Raw genomic sequence first — 20,940 nt, 5'->3', positions numbered from 1 at the left:
GATGTGGACTTAACGTTTGTCGATGACTGCATGCGGACGTCTCGGAAGACAGACTTCCGCTCGTCTAAAAATAACTTTCGTCGACTTGACATATCCCGGCCAACGCCCTGAGCCTCCCTCTCTGTCCTCTCATTTTCTCTTGTTTCCGCTCAATTCACTACTTTTTCGACTACTAATGAACGATGCAGAAATTCTGCGTCTCAGCCTAGTGGCTTGAAAAACCTAGCGGCAAAAATTCCGCATGGTTTTAATTTCTGCTTTATTCACTTTTTTCCGGACAACTGAACGGAATGGTGCAGAAATTTTGTATGATACGCTATAGCTAAAGGAGTTGGAAAACGTGGATGCAAAAAATCTGCACAACCTTATTTTGAGCTTAATTCAATAGTCATTTCAATAACTAATCGGAATAATGCAGAAAGTCTGCATCTTTAAAGAAGTGGCCTGAAAAACTTGGATGAAAAAATAAAGTTAAATAAGTTAAGAGAACGGAAATCCTCATTATAGCCCCTGAAAATCTGCACAAAGTTATTTGCTAGCTGCTTGTGGCATGTATGTAGATATTGCATCTCAACCTTGACCTGATCACTGGCGAAATGCACAAATTACGAAACCCATATGAGACAAATCCCACACCTAGTCAGAGCTCCAAACCGCCATTGTCAATTGAACGTAAGAATTTGAGGTCTTATATATTCAAGGGAAAAGTCATTTTCTCTTCCATATGGTAAGCACTGAAGTCGCAGATTAGAAAGTGTGCGCTCGCGCCCTGCTAAAGGAACTCCACATTTAATATCTGGCAACAGATCTTCTTCGCACTACTTTATCTCCGACCGCCCTTTAGCCATTTGATGAGCGCCAGTCTCGTGCTTCTCAAGTTACCTACTTCGTAGCCAAAACGAATTCTGCGTAATTCTGCCATTCCGAGACAAGGGAAGCCAGAACATTTACGCATGCGCGGAAGGAGTGTTTGAACAAGAAAGAAAAACGCAGTACCTCCAGACACCGGCGCTCGAGCGTCGTACCAAACGAATCATCCCGGTATTTCTGTCCATGCGATCGCTTTTGAACGCAGTTGGCCCTTCGCTGCTTTCTGCTACCGACCTTGCCTCCCGGTACGGCATCGAGGGAGAGATATGTCGGCCCCTAAACCATATCTGACAAATCCTACGCCTACTCACAGCTCCAAACCGCCCTTGAATTCGATGGCTTATATATTCAAGGCAAAAGTCAATTTCTCTTTCATATGGTAAGCACTGAAGTCGCAGATTACAAAGTGTGCACATGCGCCCTGCTAAAGGTAATACACAAACATGCATGCATGTTTCAGAATAACTACAAGAACTAATATCTTCGAGACATTACATTTACAGCTAAAATACATAGCATATACAGGTACATAACTAAACACTTAATATTTAAAGATAACTGCATTAACTAACAAGAAAAGCCGCTGTACAAAATGCGTCCCTCGATTCTCTTTTAAAACCAGTTAACTCAGTGGTACGGATAAAATCAGGTAGCGCACTTCGCAACTTAGCTGATACGTTAGAAAAAGAACTAAGACCATAACTGGTTGTTTTAGGTTTATTGAGGGACAGAATGTAATTTCCGCGAAGATCATTCTCGGATAAGGACTATAAACCGTACGCCCCGTCTCACAAATGTCTTCTATGTTCATAAGTTCCCTGTGTGACGTTAAAGAACCCAAACACTATTCGAGAAGAGTAGGGGATTAAGTCCCCGGTGTTGTGGCTGTCCTGTTCTCTCCAGCAGAAGTGGCCGGCTTGGCGGTAATGTATCTAAAAAGGCTTGTCGTGTATGAGGCCACCTAAGCAGAAACAGCCACAAGTCAAAAAGGGATTTTGCTGAGTGCTGGAACATGTAGATGTAGATGATTTTCAATGCGCTTCTTGCATAGAGATGTAGAGTTTAACTTAAGTGTTCAGAGGAATGGAAATTTACAAATATAAATCTCAGTATTTTCTTAATTTTCTACAATGAAAACTTGTTCAGAAATCACAAGCCGTACGTTAACAGCCCACACCAGGGTTACTCCTTAGTATCTGGCTAGAGATCTTCTCACTACTTTTTGCTCCGGCCGCGCTTTAGCCATTTGATGAGGGCCAGTCTCGTGCTTCTCAAGTTGCCTCCTTCATGGCCAAAAAGAATTCTGGGTAATTCTGCCATTCCATGACAAGGGAAGCCCCCCGATTCTCATTTCATTGATTTTTTATAAGTGTCGGGTCACCCAGTCCTACCAGCAAAATAGAGCACTGATTGAGGTTTTTAGCTTTCAAAACTTGCCCAAATTGTATCGGTAGGTGCTGGACTTCGTCCACAGAAAGGCCAGAGAGACAACTTCACTCGTGAACCGCCATGTTTACAACAGAGCATTTTAGGCGTCCCAGTCTGCATGAAACCACCTCTCACCTATGTCTCGAGAAGACCAGACACGCGCGCTTCTTACCTTACGAGTTTATGCCTGTAGAATCTGTTCAACTGAAACGTCAATTCCTTGTCAAAACGAGCCAGCATCTTAATTGTGTTAGGTAGGCTACGTATCGAAAAGCCAGAACATTTGCGCATGCGCGGACGGAATGTTTGAACAAGAGAGAAAAACGCAGTACCTCCAGACACCGGCGCTGGAGCGTCGTACCAAACGAGTCATCCCGGGATTTCGGCCCGTGCGATCGCTTTTGGACGCAGTTGGCCCTTCGCTGCTTTCTGCTACCGACCTTGCCTCCCGGTACGGCATTGAGGGAGAGATATGTCGGCCCCTAAACCATATGTGACAAATCCCACGCCTACTCACAGCTCCAAACCGCCCTTGTCAGTTTAACGTAAGAATTCGATGGCTAATATAGTCAAGGCAAAAGTCATTTCTCTTTCATATGGTAAGCACTGAAGTTGCAGATTACAAAGTGTGCGCATGCGCCCTGCTAAAGGTAACACACAAACATGCGTGCATGTTTCAGAATAACTACAAGAACTAATATCTTCGAGACATTACATTTACAGCTAAAATACATAGCATATACAGGTACATAACTAAACACACAATATTTAAAGATAACTGTATTAATTAACAAGAAAAGCCGCTGTACAAAATGCGACCCTCGATTCTCTTTTAAAACCAGTTAACTCAGTGGTACGGATAAAATCAGGTAGCGCATTTCGCAGCTTAGCTGATACGTTAGAAAAAGAACTAAGACCATAACTGCTTGTTTTAGGTTTATTGAGGGACAGAATGTAATTTCCTCGAAGATCATGCATAGGAAGATTTTCAATGCGCTTATTGCATAGAGCTGTAGAGTTTGGCTTATTAAGTGGTAAGAGGACAGGTAATTTGCAAATATAAATCTCAGTATTCTCTTATTTACACTCTACCCTTTGCTTGACAAGAAATTACGAAAGGCCAGTCTTTTTGCTAAGAGGATAAGAGCGAAAAAAAGCGCTACTTTGTTGCGAGTTTTCTAGAGTAAAAACTTCTTCAGAAATCAAAAGTCTACGTTAACAGCACACAGCAGGGCTAGTCCTTAGTATCTGGCTAGAGATCTTCTTCTCAATACTTTTTGCTCCGGCCGCGCTTTAGCCATTTGATGAGGGCCATTCTCGTGCTTCTCAAGTTGCCTCCTTCATGGCCAAAACGAATTCTGGGTAATTCTGCCATTCAATGACAAGGGAAGCCCCCCGATTCTCATTTCATTGATTTTTTATAAGTGTCGGGTCACCCAGTCCTACCAGCAAAATAGAGCACTGATTGAGGTCTTTAGCTTTCAAAACTTGCCCAAATTGTATCGGTAGGTGCTGGACTTCGTCCACAGAAAGGCCAGAGAGACAACTTCACTCGTGAACCGCCATGTTTACAACAGAGTATTTTAGGTGTCCCAGTCTGCATGAAACCATCTCTGACCTCTGTCTTCTTTCAAAGGCTTGCCTTGACCCACATTTCAGCTTAATGATGCCAGGCTGTGGGCTTTTGTAGACGAAGATTGCCCGAAAAATGACTTATAAAATGATAAACAGTACCCGATTTTAGCCAACTTGCTCGCTTTGGGATCACTAACCGTTGGCATTTGTCACGTGAGGCCCATACCTGACCCCACATTGACCCAAAACCGCAGATGTTTTAAAGAGCACTTCTTATATGACGAAGCCAAGTGCTGGAGACTGTTATGGCCTGCATATCTTATATGCTTTCCTTTGCCCTTCCCTTTTCAAAGTTCTGTTCCATGATTTTTCCATTGAATGCTTAATTGACACGTCAAGAATAATAACATACTCAAGTGAAGCTATGATCCTCGTACCCTGGGTGTCAGCAGAGGTTCTATTTTTCTTTCGCGAGGAGCGAGCGGTTAAAACGGAGAGGCGAAAAATACGAACCTCTGGTCACGGCGGTTTAGAATCTCACTTCCATGCAAATCTTGCCAAACCGGTTTTCTACAGTGATGTCAATGTTGTACCCAATTCAAGTCCTTTGGGAATAGAACGTTTGATTTTGACAGTTCCCATCGTGCAGCAACCAATCAAAAGCGACATGAAAACCACAAACCGTTGGTGGCTGCGGTTTAGTTTTCTCACACGTGACTAGTTTCTTACTCGAAACACGATATTTCTAGTGTTCACGTTTTCGGATTTTCTTTCAGCTCTAGGATATGCGAATCAATCAAGGCATTCACGAGACAAATAACGACGACCATAGCATCTTTTGGATAATGAATCCACGATCATACAAATACGAACAAACTTTCGGCACAAGTTGCATGAAATATCAAAGATTTGCGGCATCCAGTTGGCAGGACCACAAACACATCCTCACGCTTGATGAAATTCCTGAACAGGTTTCAGTTTTAAAATCTCCAAAAATCCAGAATTTGCTGTGTAATGTACTGTGCAAACCTCTAAATACTCGCTCGAATTCACAGCCTTCCACCGCCAGTTTTGTTTTCGTAGCAGTCCTTGCGCTCAAAACCGGTTTTGTGGCCATAGGTGTGCCCTACCGCCGTTCAACCAGTGAAATTGAGTGTTAGATTGTTTTTACTCGGAAAGAACTGGCACTGACTATGAAAAACCAATCAGCGACCGTGTTCATAATCACAGATCATGGAAGTGAGATTCTAAACAACCGTGACCAGAGGTTCGTATTTTTTGCCTCTCCGTTTTAAACGCTCGCTCCTCGCAAGAGAAAAAATAGAACCTCTGGCACCCATGCAGGGTATGATCCTCGCAGTAGAGAAGCTTGAAAAATTTAGGAGCTCAACGGGGTTTGAACCCGTGACCTCACGATACCGATGCGACGCTCTAACCAACTGAGCGATTCCGTTGGCAAGCTCTATGGCCGTGCTGTGTAGTCGAAAGTACTTTGGCACTCACTTCGAAATTCCCTGATGCACGTATTATTCACGATGGCACTTCAATAAGAAAAAGTTTCGGGGAAAGTTATCTAGTGCAATTATCTGTAAACTATAAAACGCCCTTTTTCGATGTATCTTAAATTCTTCTAGATAACGTTTTGCCATACTGTCTCTCTAAGAAGTTAAAGAATCTAGGTCACAGACTTATTTTTTTAGATAATTTTTATAAACTCAAATTTAGAGGGTTTTTTTGTGGACCTGGCTTGTTACCATGGTAACTAATATGACGTCACAAGTGCCATCTTTCATTGTTTCACAAGCACTATAGCAACGAAAAACCCTTTCGAGCCTTTTTAAGTTAAAACAGGATAATGACAAGGGTTTTGCTTGCAAGACACAAAAAAATTGTTGGTAACATACAGTGTAGATGCTGGATGCCGATAAAAGAAATCAGGGAAAGGCCACGTAATTATGACACAAAAACCCTAAACAATTCTTTCTTTTAAAATCCTTTATTCAACTACACAATATTAATGACGTGACTTGCCACGGAGAGGAGGGAGGAGGTCCTGCATCGCTTGTCTCATGTCGGTTCTTTGTCAATGTTTCACGTTGCTGTCGTGGTTTCCCTCTACGGTGTCGCTACTTTTTAGGCCACTTCGCTTGTCGGAACTTACCCTGGCAAGAGCAGTTGACGACAAACAGGGGCACCCAACGACCAATTTGTTGTAAAATGTCTTATTATACCCCAGTTAATGAAAATAAATGTTATTAAGGGATTTTCAGTTGTTTTTCAGTGTTGCTGGGAAAACATTATCTGTTCCTTTTTCCCAGCAAGACACACAAGAAATTTCCCAGCCAGCTAGATAAAATTGGTTGGTTTCCCAGCCAGCTGATCAAATTTATTTCCCAGCCAGGATTTCCGCGCGCTGTCAAATCCCTCGATCCAAAACGACCGAACAAAAGCGACAAAACCGGGACAAAACAGGTTTTTTCAGCAAGCGCAATCACTCTGACCAGCCGTCGTATGGTTGTGACTACTCTCTGGGAGAGGGAAGGGGGTCTTTTTTTTTTTTTTTTTTTTTAGTCGCCCTCAGTCTTCAGAGTTTCTAACGCCAGCTCGGGTTGAAATGCTATAAAAAGTCAGTAATTCCCAGGCAAAACCTCTATCAATAATAAATTTCCCAGCCAGCTCATCGAAACACCTGTATTTTTGCCAGCCAGCAAGATTCCTCTGGGGAACAGATAATGTGAGGAACAGATTCGTTGGGTGCCCCTGGACAAACGTTTAAAGCTGTGGAAGAAACACTTGTATGCATGTATGTATGTATGTAAATCTTTATTTAAACACGGAAAATCATCAGTTAAGCTTAAGTTAAAAACTAAAACTAATTACAACTGCTTTACATGATTGCCGTGTGGGAATCCGATATATCAGCTACCTTCTTGATATTTCGCTTAAAATGCTCAACGGATGCAGCATTTTTTAAGTTTTTGGGCAAGTTATTCCATAGCATGGCCCCGCTGTAAGAGAAGCTTCGTTTCAAATAACTGGTGCTTGGTTTGGACAGGGTCAGCCTTCCCTCAGAGTTTCTTAGGTTGTAAGCAGAGTGACGCTGAGAGAAAAGACTTTGTAGATAATCCGGAGCTAGGTCATTCATGGTTTTATGCATCATTAAGGCTTTTTGTTTCTCTCGGCGAAGAGATAGCCTCTCCCAGCTGAGGGTGGAAAGAAGGTGGTTCCTCATTTCAATATGGATTCGTTCAAACTTGTCGAGAATTTAGAGTGGAGGTGATCTACACATCTGCTGAAAATGATTGGATGATCGATGTTGATCCTTAGACAACCACAGCTTGAATTCGGATACTGCTTGAAGTTGGAAGTCGAAGACCTACGTCGATGATGGTTTTTTCGAGGGAAAATGCAGGCGGGATGTCTGAGGTTGAAATGGTAAACGATCAAAGTCAAAGACACACATCACAAAAGAATTATCTGGATCACAAAAAGGAAAAATTCCAAACAAGATTATAGGGATTGCGTTTCGGTTTTTTTTTTTTTTTCATTTTGTTACCTTAAGCAATACATCGTTTTCACGTGACGTCATCATTTTCTAAAATCCAAAACTAAAGAGCCACGAAAGTTTTTATCCTCACCAGGCATAAGAGGCGGTAAATTTGTACGCATTTGCAATTTTAAAGCTCAATAGCGTGCTTCGTTTGGAAACCAGAGCATTTTGAATTTCTGAGTTATAGCGGTGCGTGACACGAGGCGACGATCGAGTTTATTGAGAAATATATATTTATCTTATGGTTTTGAGCCTTTTTAGAATTTAAAGCATTAGGAAAGGTGCTTAGGTAAATAGCTGTCTGTTCAGTACAGATGATCACTCGCCTAGATAGCCAGAGTAAGTAACAGATGTTGACACTATTTTCCGGCCGCCATATTGGTGCACCACAGATGTGCACCAACATGGCGTTATCATACTGGGCTTTGTAAATTTCTGCGAAACATTTCGACGAATATCTGAAGTTTGGGGAGACACACAGGCCTAAAACTTGGAGAAGTGTCTTCTTCATTTATCTTCTACAACATCACGAATTCTTGACTTTTTCCACTTAACGGTTTTCGATTTATTTTTTTATTGCGTGACAGTGAAAACGATCTATACGCGTGCGTACAATTTGTAATCCGGGACTCCAGTGGGTACTACATGGAAGATACAATGACTACTTTAAACAATGTTAAGGGAACCTCCACTTCAACAAAAAAAATAACATTAAATCACAGGAAATAACTGTGACAGTCCGAAAGAAATAAGATTTAGAATCGCCTATTTTTGTTTTCGAATTTTGCGGGCGCCGCCATATTAAATAATTGTGACGTGTTACGGTTGCCCTATTGTTATTAGACAAAAGCCCTCTGTGTCAGATTAATAGGGTAACCCGTCACAATTATTCAAGATGGCGGCGCGAAATTTGAAAGTGAAAATAAGCAATTTTAAAATTCACTTTTCCTGATATAAACACATAAAAGCAAATTTCGAACAATTTGGTTTGTAAACATAATTTCCATCGGTTTAAACTTATTCTGTAGTAAGAGTGGAGGTGGGTTCTCTGTAAGAACGCCTAATAAGAAGAATTTTCTTTCCCGGGATATGACGTCGTAGAAAGGTAGATCTTAGTTTGGGTTATTGGAATGTGAAATAAAAATAAGGGGTAACCATGCATATTTTCGCACTTTTTTGTTTTTGAAAAAATGGACACTTAGAAGTTTTTGCTTTTGACTTTAAAGTCTAGTCAAGTACATCCTGTCTCCTGCGATTAAAATTCGGTCAACCCTTCCAGTATGGACATGACTGCGTAGGCTATGGCGCTGAAAAACTCAAAAAGGGCGTTGTCTTCCCCTGGAAATGTCACTAAACCGTTCGTGACCTTGATGAACACTTCCAGCAAATGATAAATTTGCGTTTGACATGAAAAATCTGCTGCTTTTAAAAAAAGTATATAAGCTTACCTTCTGATCGATTGCCCAAGGACGACGAGAGCAAGCTAGCAAGCAACCTTGGTTCCCAGAACCTCTTTCTTAGGAGAGGTCCTGGAAACGAGGTTGCAAAGCAAGAGGCCCGTGTGGGTTGCGCACCAGCTAATGCCGCTGATCCCACTTACTGCATCTTCCCAAAATCATCTCCAACCAACCAACTAATGGAAAAAATTACGGTGAACGTATCCAGTGTTGGAACGCATCTATAAAGAGCCCAGGCCCAAGTCAGGTCACGTATGCTGCTCGCGGAGGTTCGCTGTAATAAAGTCCGGAAATTTTTGTCTCATTTTTTTTACTGATCATAGATTTTTTATCTTTATTGCACAAACCACGACCCCCAAACTCGCAAACCGTCTACGGCACATCCTGCACGACCTCTGAAAAATCAACCCTGTTGTCCTACCAGAGGACAAGGAGAAAAGAGACGTGGTTGGGCAAATGTTCGGTTTAAGACGCTTCCAATATGACTGTTGAGGAACAGTGGGTAGAGAAGAACAATGAGGTGAGGGGGTCACTGGGCACAAACGAACGATATCAATGTATCGAGTTTTTAAAGGAAAGATCGTTGTGAATATTTCACATTCGCCTCTTCTTTTCACTTCTACTCCACTCGCCAGTCTTCTGATGGCCATCCTTACGTAACTTCTGTCAACACCACCCAATATGGTTTACCTTCAGCACGGTTCACTGTTTCTCGCCCTTACAACTCTTTTCCCCCGTCTGTCACTAAGTCAAATTCTCTTTCACTACTTCGTAACACCCTCAACTCAGTCTTACACTTTAATTATCTAGCCTAGCGAACGAAGAAATATTTTTTTTATCCTAAAGAACAAAATTTTCTCTAGTGTTCATGTTGTTGTTTTTTTCCATTGGCATCATCCACTACATTAGCCGCTACTTCTTAACTGGATGATCCGGCAACTCACTAACTCACTATCTAAATATTTGTACTTCATTTCCTTTATTTATAAATTTTGTTGTTTGTAAATCTTAACTTTTTTATTCTGTACTTGTGTTGTTTTGAGTTGAGATAAATAAATTCTCTTATCTTATCCAGCATCTTATCTTATCTTATCTTATCTTATCTTATCTTACCTTATCGACAAAAAAAGAAACTGCATGGCTGTAAGCGAGTTCCAGACGGTGTATTAAGTACATAGGTTCGCTCTTGCAACTGAATGAGTAGAAGAAATGACACGTAAATGAATCAGAAAAAAAAAACAATGTCGCAGGAAAGAACTAAGAGTGCATGGTCTTAAATAGAGGAATCCAACGGGCTACAGCGAACGGGACTGAGAACAGAGAGCCCCGATCAGCGCACAACACGACCCGAGCTTCGAGTCCCTTCTGCAGTTATCAACCACTTTTTTCCATAGTCGACTTTACAATGAAAGTTGCTCGAAATGGCGTGCGCGATAGCTGCTGTCAGAGATACCACTGAGCAAGCGTGAAAGCGCGAATTTGTGGTAGCCAGAACACTTCAGGGATAAAGCACGCATTAAAGAGCAATTTATGTCTGGTTTATGTAAAAATCATTTCCATACCAACAATAGGTCCTGAATGTCCAATGAGCTTAGCCGAATAAGGCCAAAAAACACATCGGTTTCCTGGCTGTCAAATGAAAATTGAACATTAAAACTTTCGACTCCTGACATCTGCGCATTCGGGATGAAATTTTCACAGCGGGCAATAACGCTGACTTTTGCATATTTTAAGCCCCAAAAGGCAACTTCATTGTAAGTTCAGCGCTTCCGCGATGGCCGAAATTCAGTCTGCAGTACACGGAGAGGGCGAATTAGAAAACTGTAGTGAGGTTAGAAAGCCTCGACGAAAGCGGTAGGTATTACTTTTCCTTGCCAGATATTGTGGTAAGTGTCACCAAATACAACTGCTTCTTCGTTAATCATCGAGGAAAAACTCCGCAGTGATGATACCGGTGGGTAGCCAGAGTCGTTCGTGCACGGATGCAAATTTTCTCCCGTAAACGTCTTGCATTTCAGCAAAGACAATTAGTGTTTATTTGTCTGCTAAAAGAGAAATACAGTTCACGATTATGAGATCAACAGCGTCTTGTGCACGGGATTAGAAACTGGTTCGTGGTTTTCCTGTCACAGGACATTTAATTAATTAGCAAATGCACGAAGCGAAATTCGAGTCGCATTCGTCTGACGCAATAAATTAATGGTCACTATGAGTAAAATGCAGCCACAATGTCTGTTTGTTATTAGTGTTATATTAGCAAACTGGCTGTCAAACTTTCGTTTCAGTTTTATAATTTTAGGCCCATCGATTACATCGAAGGTTGACAAAAAGTAAAAGTTGACCTTTTGTCGTCACGCATGGCAGTTTATGCCTTTGACGATGTTCTCGTTGCATTTTTCGCTTGCAGGCAAGACACAGACACAATTTATTCCTAGTGATATGCACTGGAGCCTTTGTAAACAAGAAGAATGATTGTTTTATAGTCAAATTCTGCGCATTCCGTAAGGTGGCAACAGGGTCATTTAATAATCACTAACAGATCATTTTATGGGGCATTAACTTTGCACAAATTGATGGTTCGTCGGACAATGTGCTTAATTTTAAATTGTCTTGCCGAAAAAAATAAAGATTTGCAGCTTTATCCGATATGCCATTAAATCAAGTCGGATGATTTTTAATGAGAGCTTAGCTCTTTTCAATCAAACAAACAAATGTTCTTTGGGGCTTATCTCAACAGACGCAAACAGTCTGATACTAATTTGCGAAGTTAAGTCGATCGTTTTCTTCATTTCTCTCTGTGTATACCAAGTCGCTTAGGGTTCAAGCAATCACTAATGCGCCCGGGTCGTTCTTGATTAATCCCTTTTATAGACAATGTAGAAAATATACTTAAGCCCCGGTATACAAAACAACCGGGTAACTTCGCGGCGACTTTTTTTTTCGCATTTCGTTAAAAATCCAAGCTAAACCACAAGCATTATCATTGGCAAATATTTGCCATATTTATTCTCACCGGGGAGCAGATCAAATGGCGCCCGAGAGATTATCCTGGTTTTGTTTTGATATGTTTTGACCTTCTTATTTGTTTTAGGTTTAAAGAAAAACGCTTTAAAAGTAGTTGTCCATATGGATACAGTTAGTTTGTCACTTGTAATGTTTTGCAGAGTTCTTTCCTCATTGGAGCACGCCTTTATGCAGGAAAATTTTTTTTCATGCACTTTTCTTGCGTATGGTGCCGCAATCATTCTGCGTGCTATTTGCATCGCGTTCACGCCACGCAGAGAATCGTGCTTTTGGGCTGGGAGAGAAATTCAAGGGATTGAACTTACGACCTCCGAATTAGATCACCGTTGCTCTACTGATTGAGCTACGATGCTAGACAGGAGCAGATCAATCACGGCAACAAAAGAGCCTGCTCGCATGCTACAACGACGGCGACGGAGGCGTCCTCTTTGCGTTATCGCAAGTCTTTGACGGTTATTCAATCTAAGGGGCTGGACAATCTGCGAGCTATGTGAGCCAAGCGAATTTCGCATTTAACTCTAAGCTCCCATTTCAAATAGCGCTGTTAAAAAGTTATTAAGTCTAAGCACCCATTTTAGAACGGTTATAGCTTTTGATAACTGTGTGACTCGCATGTTGACTCGTACCGACTCGCAGTCATGGCTCGCAGGCTCGCCCATTGTCCTAACTCGCCATAACGATCTGGTTCATGTCGTTGTTAGGCAGAGTACCGGAAAAATATGGTCTAAAATGCGTGCAGCACATGAAGGACAATTCCTTGTCCTCTTTCCTTCCCCTAATGTTGAATCCGTTCGCAAAAATTATCAAGATTGTTGTCAGGATGTATCGCAGCCTTCCTGTGTGGCTATTTACCTGTGATTTAACACAATTTAACCAATTTCTTAATTCAAGCGTTGCCACCCGCTAGCAAAAGACATATAAAGGAGCAATAACACATGACAATAATGTTACTAGGCTTTTCAACTGAGAATGTCGCTATTATCGTGATTGCCAAACTCCTTAAATTTGCGTCCATGTTGGCTTTACTAACTCCGTGCTGAAAAAAACAATCCATTTGCCATTACAAAGAACAAAGAAAATATACTGCATATGCATAATATTCTAGACTTGTCTTTACAACGAATTTCTAAAAGTGGTTTGAATAAAAAACATTTGCAAAATGGTGCCATAATGAGAGAACCATTGTTCGTGTCATTCAAAATGGCGGCGGTGACGTCAAGCCCAAACCACCTGCGGGTATTTCTCAATAGTTCGTGTTTTTTTTTTTTTTGCTACTTTTTACTATGCTGTGTACTCAGTGAAAGTTTGATAAACAAAACATGTATGATTTTTTTTTTAGCAAAGGCATCAAGTACGACCTAGTGGTTAAGTATTTTCCTCGTCCAAAAGGAGCCGGCAACATAGGACAGTGTTGAAAAAGGGGATACGTCCATAATAAATATCGTTAATTATTAAAGACGTTTCTTGAGTGAAATGCTGTGTTCCCTATTTGCAAGAGGACTTTTTTCCCAAAGTCATCCGGAAGGTTGCGAGATTGAATGCAACTGCCATCTTTAAATCACATATTGAACTGCGGATATCATGTGAAATCACGTGAAGCTATGATCATCGCATTTATGAATGCAATTAAGAAGCCTGATAAATTCAGGACTTTAACAGGGTTTGAACCCGTGACCTCACGATGCCGGTGCGACACTTGCATACAATTTTGTATGCAAAAAGCAAGGTTGCCTGATCCTGGTGCATCTAACCAACAAATTATTGCAGACTCGAGTCATAGCATGTTATAGAGCAAGGCTAGCTGTACGCCTGAGGTTAGTATATTTCTACGAAGAGAAAATGAGTGATTTCTACCCAATATCTTGTCAGGCGCGCCGGGCTGACTTCTTCAAACAGCTTACTCCCTGAAGAAGCCAGGCCGTGTCTGACCAAGTATTGGATAGGAAAAATATACTAGCCTCAACCAAACAGCGCAGCCAGCCTTGCCCCATTATCCGTTTTATACAAAGTTTACATTCGTATACCTCAGTGGATATAATACACTCAACATTGATTTCGGTTTCTGTGTAATTTTCCGGCCGCAAAGAGTGGAACCTTTTTGTTCACTCTCGAACCAGTTATGGAAAATGGATGATCAGGAAGACAAAATTTCTCTCGGAAAATGGCATTGTTTTTAAGAACGGTATCGTATCTGATGTACGGTTTTATGACGTCTATTTCCGTGGTTTACGTACGTAAGTTGATTACGGTCAATTGACAGGAAACAGCTGAAATGATCTTGATATGATAATTTCTTTCAAGACAAAATAGGAACTCTTTTTCACCAGAGATGCCCGAGAAGCTAGCTTTAAGAATAAATTTATATGTAATGTTTATGACTCCAGTTCTCTACCTCAGACATTGTTCTAATTTGTTTCTTGGAAAGAGGGGAAGCTCGTGAAAGATTACTGGATCCGCTTCGAAAGTTTAACTTCTTGACTTTTACTCATGACAAATAGGTACCTTATCAATTCTCATAAACCGTCAAATTTCAAGGTTATTCTTTTCGAGAAGAACACAAATCACGCCATGGCTTGAATTATTTTATCACCAATGTCTCATCGAACTTGTTAACCGAATTTTAAATTCGCATACACAAGTAAAAACTTTTCTTTAAAAAAAAAAAAAAAATATATATATATATATATGTAGTCAATATGATAGTGTGCGAGCAGAAAAGAATAAATAGGGAATTGCAAATATTGGGCGCGTGGCGAAAAATGGAAATTACTTTTCAGTACCATTTATTAGCGAAATCATGTTTGGGATTTCGAAGGTGTTGTTTCGGTTTAGGAAAATGTTTAAAAAGCTTTTTTGACCCGAAGCTAATTATTTCCAATTAGTTGATCTCTTAACGAAAAATAAAATTGGCTTTTTCGCCGCCAATGTGGAAAACGATTCCAAACCTGTAATACGAGGACAGAATTTAGAAACCTCAAAATATTGTAATTTGAAAATAAAGAAAACCCCACACAATGGAGTAACGAACGCGATTGTCGTTCGAAAAAGGAGTTTTTATGACAATCAGTTTTTATAGATATTTCGCAAGAAGAAGGAATTTCCGCTGGCTCACTGATTACCACAGTGTTCTTCCCAACCCTACCCCCGGTTGGTGTTACACGTTCTTGACAACACATCCATGCGAGAAAGTATGTGACATAGTTTGAAGTCGGCGGAGTTTGACAAGTGTAGGTAAATACGCGAAGATTCGAGGTGTGTTTGTCTCTGATGCAACGCGAAGCGATTGTCTTCTGGTTGCAGAATAGTGTGCAGCACATCGTCAACAGCTAAATGAATTTTAGTGCCTGCTTTTGTTGTTCCAATAGAATGCCGTTGTTTGGGAAGAAGAAATTTGACGAGAAGATCACAAAGAAGTATGACTTCCATAAAGTGTTGGGCACGTAAGTAGCTGGTTTTGTTATCCAAGCATCTTGTTAGAGGAATGGAAATGTCATGTTTGTCGATTCGAGTGATTGTCGCTGACAAAAGATTCCAATGCCTTATGTGAGCTCCCCGCTCCTGTGTGATGGGAATTTGCTCGCGCGCTTGGTGGAACGAGCAACGTGCTCTTTATAGCTAATAAACATCCCAGCTGTCTTGTCCTACTGTTTGCTCTACGATCTACATTTCGTTTGGTTTTTTCCACAGGGGAGCTTTCTCAGAAGTTATTTTGGCCGAAGAAAAGTCAACGGGCAATTTATATGCAGTGAAATGCATCAACAAACGAAATCTCTCCGGGAAAGAGGAAGCGGTTGAAAACGAAATTGCTATCTTGAAAAAGTGAGTCAATCATCAATAAACAGTATGTTCATATCATGATAATATCACCCAGCCAGCCATAAAAAAATTGTGCGCGCATTAGGTCTAGGTGCGCGATCGAACGTTCGAAATTTGTTGTTTACATGTCGATTTCTCGTTTCGTTTTTCGTTTCTGCTCACTTATCATTTTATTTTTTCATTATGCAGGGTGAATCATCCGAACATCATAAGGTTATGGGAAATTTTTGACAACAAGACGCACCTATACCTTGTCATGGATTTGTAAGTTGCCTTTGTATTCGTACAGCTTTACTCCATTCGCAGAGCGCGTATTAAATAACGGGCAATATTGTCTTTATTCATTTGTCGAGACAACTAAAACCCAAGATGCTATGATTGTTTGATATTACTATTTGAGGTGGACTCAGCGTGTGTGGTATATCACAAGATAATTGGCATGCAGCAACAGTGCCTCAAAGCGTTTTTGCTATTACTTGCAATGTTACACGTAAATTTCCTGGCGGAAATATCTGTTTTATAACTCGCACGATTTCTCTACCGGTTTTTGGTGTTGCGCAATATTATTATAAACTGTGTACTTTTCATGAGAAAGATTTGTATTCATTGTTGGAAAAAAGAAATGAAAATTTGACTCCAAAAAAAATTATGAAGTGATAATTTTGGCAAGTGTTTGGCCTTCTGATGATCGGAAGACGGTTGGAACGAAATGTCACGAACAGTCTGTTCATTGCACGTTTTTATTGTTTTGCTTTGTGTGAAGTGAACAAAGTTTTAATCCGAAGGAGTGTGCTGATGGTTAGTTATCTTTCACGGGAGATTTAGCAATGAAAAGACCGGCTGCTGTCTTGCACAAGGTAAACAAAATCAAATTACATGAACTCTGTAGTCCGACCGTGGCAATTTAAAGAGTTTAAATCTCGATTATGAAATTATGCATCAAAGTTCCGTCTTCCGGCCTAACTTTGTTGTGTTTTGACGGTGTGCGAGAAGAGAATTGTACCGCTTTCTAGATATGCAACCAACAAACTTACTTTTGAACCCACGTTAGAAAAAGGATGCCAGAACTTAACCCAGAGGTCAATGGATGAGCTAGCTGAAATAACAAACGTGAAAATTTTTTAGATCGCGTGCATTTCAAGAACACGATAATAAGCCAAACGAACCATGTACCTCCGAGCTCAGAATACAACGTTCTAACAATTTAATTATTCATAACAAGTTGAGAACTTTTGTGACAAAAACGTAAAATGGCTGTTAGCGCACTTAACTTTTTGAAGAATTATTGAAAATCAACAGGAAGCAAGCACTTGTGCAAATTCGAATGTAAAAAAAAAGCTTCATTATGTAGTCGGGAAAAAAGCATGCAAGTTTCAACTGAAAATGGTGCGTGGGCGATTGTGGAGTCTTGTTTATGAATAATGCAAACTATTCTTGCCGATACAATCTCAACATTGGCAAAATAAATATGTAGTTAAATGTGATTTGAATCGATCATGTGTGTTCAGCTAATTGAACGAATTGTACAAATTAATATAATTTCAACTTTTAATAATATTGAGATCAAAACTGCATGTTCTCAATTTTTTTGGATTCCTTACAATAAGTATGTTTACTTATTATGGATTTTCCGTTTTCTTAGCTTTGAATGGTTAATTGTTAATTTTTTTTATTAGAAGTCTCACCTGTCATAATTGCTTGGTTCCACGAAACGCTACTCTTTTTTTTTGGGAACGTAACTGAAAAAGTATTTTTCCAACAAGGAAATCAAGGCATTACACAATTGTTTATAATGAAAATATATTAATGTATTGACAAAAGATCTTTTGCTATTTTGTTGAGTATAATTTGCGTACAATTTAGTGTTGTAATGTGTCTTTTATCCTGTGGTTTTCTGTGAAATTGAAAGTTTGGGAAAATTAAAATATGGTAAAAGCTGCATGATGGAACAGGTGGGAACAATAACTGAAGGAGATGGCTAAATATAAAATTGTGGCCACAAAGTGATCGTGCTTATAAAATATAACAATAATTTTTATTAGTATTATTACTATCTACATACAAGTGCAAGGAAAAGAATTTATTACATTGTTCTTAAACTAACAACTTAACTTGACATTTCGGCTGTAAGCTACGTAGCTTAATAATAATAATGATTTTCTTTGACAAGGCTTACATATTTACTGGTTGCCCAGTAGTTTACAACATGGCTCTCAAATCAACTGAAATTAAACAAATCAAATCAAATGTTGGTTTTTGAGGAGAGGGGAAAACTGGAGTAACTGCGGGCAAAAAACCTCTCAAAGCAATGAGAAGAGAACCAACAAACTCAACCCACAGATGGCGTCGAATCCGGGAATCGATCCTGGGCCACATAGGTGGAAGGCGAGTGGTCTTACCTGTGACTGCGCCAGAACTGCTTCCCCTCATTGTTCTTTAGCCATCTTCTGCTTATTATTTCGTTTGATCCTAATTAACCCACACATATATAGTCAGCGATAATGGTTCTTTTAGACAGTGTGAAACTCAAGGCTTAACGTGGCATTGTTGTTCAGCGGCTACTCGCACGGCCATCGTGTTATCCCACTTCTGACACCAAGTCTGGGAGCCGATATTAGTAACAGAACTTCATTTATTCGAAGTAATGCATACAATATGGCAGATCTACCAGGGTCCGAAATTTTTTATATGGGCGACAACTGGCGACTGGATAAAAATTTTCAGTCGCCAGATGGTAAATTGTGGTCGCCAAAAATTTTCTCCTGAAAATTCACGTTTTGAACTTCTTTATGGAGACTAGAAAGCAACGACCGCGTGGTCTTGTGTATGTCTCAAGCATTTTGGAGAGAAAATGTACCCGACCTGGAATGTAATGAAGAAGTCCATCTGCCCATTTGTTGAAAATTTCAGCCATGGAAACACCACTCACATTCTGTCGCACACGAGCCTCCATGTTATTACTGTGCTACATTCCTCGCACCAGTCCCTCAAATCTCTTTACTGAGTTGCAGTTTTTTCGCCCGCAATACATATTTTATGTGAAACCGCAAAAAAACGTGGCGGCTTGCAACGATTCTTGCGACGTTATGGAGACCTATGGAGGTAGTTAACCCTTTAACTCCCAATAGTGCCACTTATAGATTTTACTCTGTCTAACGCCAGACGATTTTACTCGTCAACGGGGAACCCCACGGGGCTGAAAGGGTTAACAACAGCTAGATTCACTCAAAAACTATGTCCCCATTAACCCTTTAACTCCCAATAGTGCCACTTATAGATTTTACTCTGTCTAACGCCAGACGATTTTACTCGTCAAAGGGGAACCCCCTCAGGGCTGAAAGGGTTAATGGGAAAACTCCTTTCATTTTTATTTCAAAAACAACGGCAGGATAAAGAGTAAGACACTTGTTGGCAAACGGCTCTGAACTTAATAGTAGGTCGCCCACTGGCGACCAACTGTGAAATTCTGGTTGCCAGTACTCAATTTTTAGTCGCATTGGCGACCAGGAAGGCGCAATTTCGGACCCTGTCTACAAGAACGTCTCTCCTTCGTATAACCCTGCGAGTAGCTGCTGACAAACAGCATGAAAAAAAAAGAACATGAAATATGTGCCAGAACAGAAAATGATAGTGAGGGCTTTTCCCTTCCCCTAACACTCTACGAATATCCCTGGGGTTTTCCCTGGGGCCGCTTGCAAACCATTACTGACAACATTATCTTGAAGGAGGGATCCTAAAAATACTACCACTATTAAGTAATATACATTTTTCATACACACAGACCTTTTAATCAGACGATGGAGATGACTTTTTATCTGTTTGGGTAGCATTTGCACGAGAAAGAATATGAATACTATTTTCTTTTTGGTGGTAAAAAGCTATTAAAATTGTCTCCCCCTCATGTTTCCCATGGTTCCTTGGTGTATATGATATTATTGAGGATGATGATGATGTTGATGGTGAGAGATTATTATTAATTATGAGGTAGATTATTTAATATTAGGACAGGAACGGTGATGATGGTAGCCAGGGTAGCTGGAAGGATATTTTACTATGGGATTATTTAAATGAGTAAATCAATGGTTACTTCTGAATCAATGTTTTTTGACTGCAAGTGTGAGCGGCTGCAAAGCAGCGAAGCTGCAAAGGAAAATCTCGCAAAGTACTCGTCACCATCAGGGGTCTCATTAGAAGCCAGTCACTTGCGTTACACCGCTGTCTATGTTCTCAGTAATTTGCCTCTCACCACTGGCTCCTCTGCCTTGATTTTCACTCAAACCCTTGCAAAAGACAAGAGTGACTGCCACTTACGTTGACTAGCCCATGCATCTACTTCAAAAAGTTATTGCAACCCCTACATCATTCCATTCATGGCCCACTAGCGGCCTAAATGCAACAGTGCAACCATCAATGTACTCGCGTACGTATGTTCAAATAATCCCGCCAACTAATGCAAATGATGATGATAGTGGTGGCTGTGTTGAGGATTTTTTTCTGTGTTTTAGGGTTCAGGGAGGGGAATTGTTTGACAGAATAGTGGAGAAAGGAAGCTACACAGAAAAGGATGCCAGTGACCTCATTAGGCAAATCCTTTTAGCTGTTGATTATTTACATGGCCAAGGAATCGTCCATAGAGATTTAAAAGTAAGTCTGTTTTTCTTTGTAACGTCCCGTAGAAGAACTTCATCTTTCTAAATATCCCCCAGCCTGACTTTTTCTATTCCTAACCCAGCAATAGTCAGATTAACAACAAGCATGTCCAAGAGAAAACCTCCACACATATAGGTCTTAAAACTCTAAAAAACCACATTTTTGAATCTATACAACCAAGGGCCCATATTGTTTTTATTTGAAATCATTCAAGTACAGCTGCTAATCCAAGATGGCTATCAACAAAGAGCAACATAGAGATGGAAGCCTTAAAAGATATTACCAGGGTGAAAAAAGTGACTGGAGATTTTAAAAAAAGAAATTTCTTATCACGTAAACACAAAATCCGTTCAGGGCTTTTTTGCACAAATTATCACAGAGCGCTGTAGGTGTCCATGGTTGATTGGCAAATTATCCACATATGCCAAAGGTACCATGCTTTTTGTAGCGCATCTTGGTGTTTAAAGTATTCATATTTTGTCCCTTTTGTCAGGGTAATCAGCCTCATAGAATGTTTTTGTTTTGGTTTATTTCAGCCTGAAAACCTTCTTTATTACAGGTAAGTCAGCA

General features: G+C 40.3%; 1 protein-coding gene across 3 annotated transcripts in view; it reads left to right on the top strand.

The window, feature by feature from the left end:
* The first annotated feature begins 10,546 nt into the window (after positions 1-10,546).
* Positions 10,547-20,940, top strand: part of LOC138056501 (calcium/calmodulin-dependent protein kinase type 1D-like) — an 18,049-nt gene continuing 7,655 nt past the window's right edge. Inside the window, exons 1-6 of one of the 3 annotated variants that reach the window (XM_068902318.1) lie at positions 10,547-10,734; positions 15,270-15,344; positions 15,592-15,723; positions 15,910-15,984; positions 20,226-20,364; positions 20,907-20,929. In XM_068902318.1, the coding sequence (XP_068758419.1) occupies positions 10,655-10,734; positions 15,270-15,344; positions 15,592-15,723; positions 15,910-15,984; positions 20,226-20,364; positions 20,907-20,929 (524 nt within the window). In that variant the 5' untranslated portion in view covers positions 10,547-10,654. Of the gene's footprint in view, positions 10,735-15,057; positions 15,157-15,269; positions 15,345-15,591; positions 15,724-15,909; positions 15,985-20,225; positions 20,365-20,906; positions 20,930-20,940 lie in introns of those variants that run through there. The other 2 variants (XM_068902320.1, XM_068902319.1) reach the window with 2 other exon arrangements.

This window comes from Montipora capricornis, chromosome 7, assembly GCF_036669925.1.
Source record: "Montipora capricornis isolate CH-2021 chromosome 7, ASM3666992v2, whole genome shotgun sequence".
Taxonomy (NCBI): Eukaryota; Metazoa; Cnidaria; class Anthozoa; order Scleractinia; family Acroporidae; genus Montipora; species Montipora capricornis.
The sequence above is the reverse complement of the archived record's forward strand: the minus strand, read 5'-3'. Positions and strand labels throughout refer to the sequence as shown.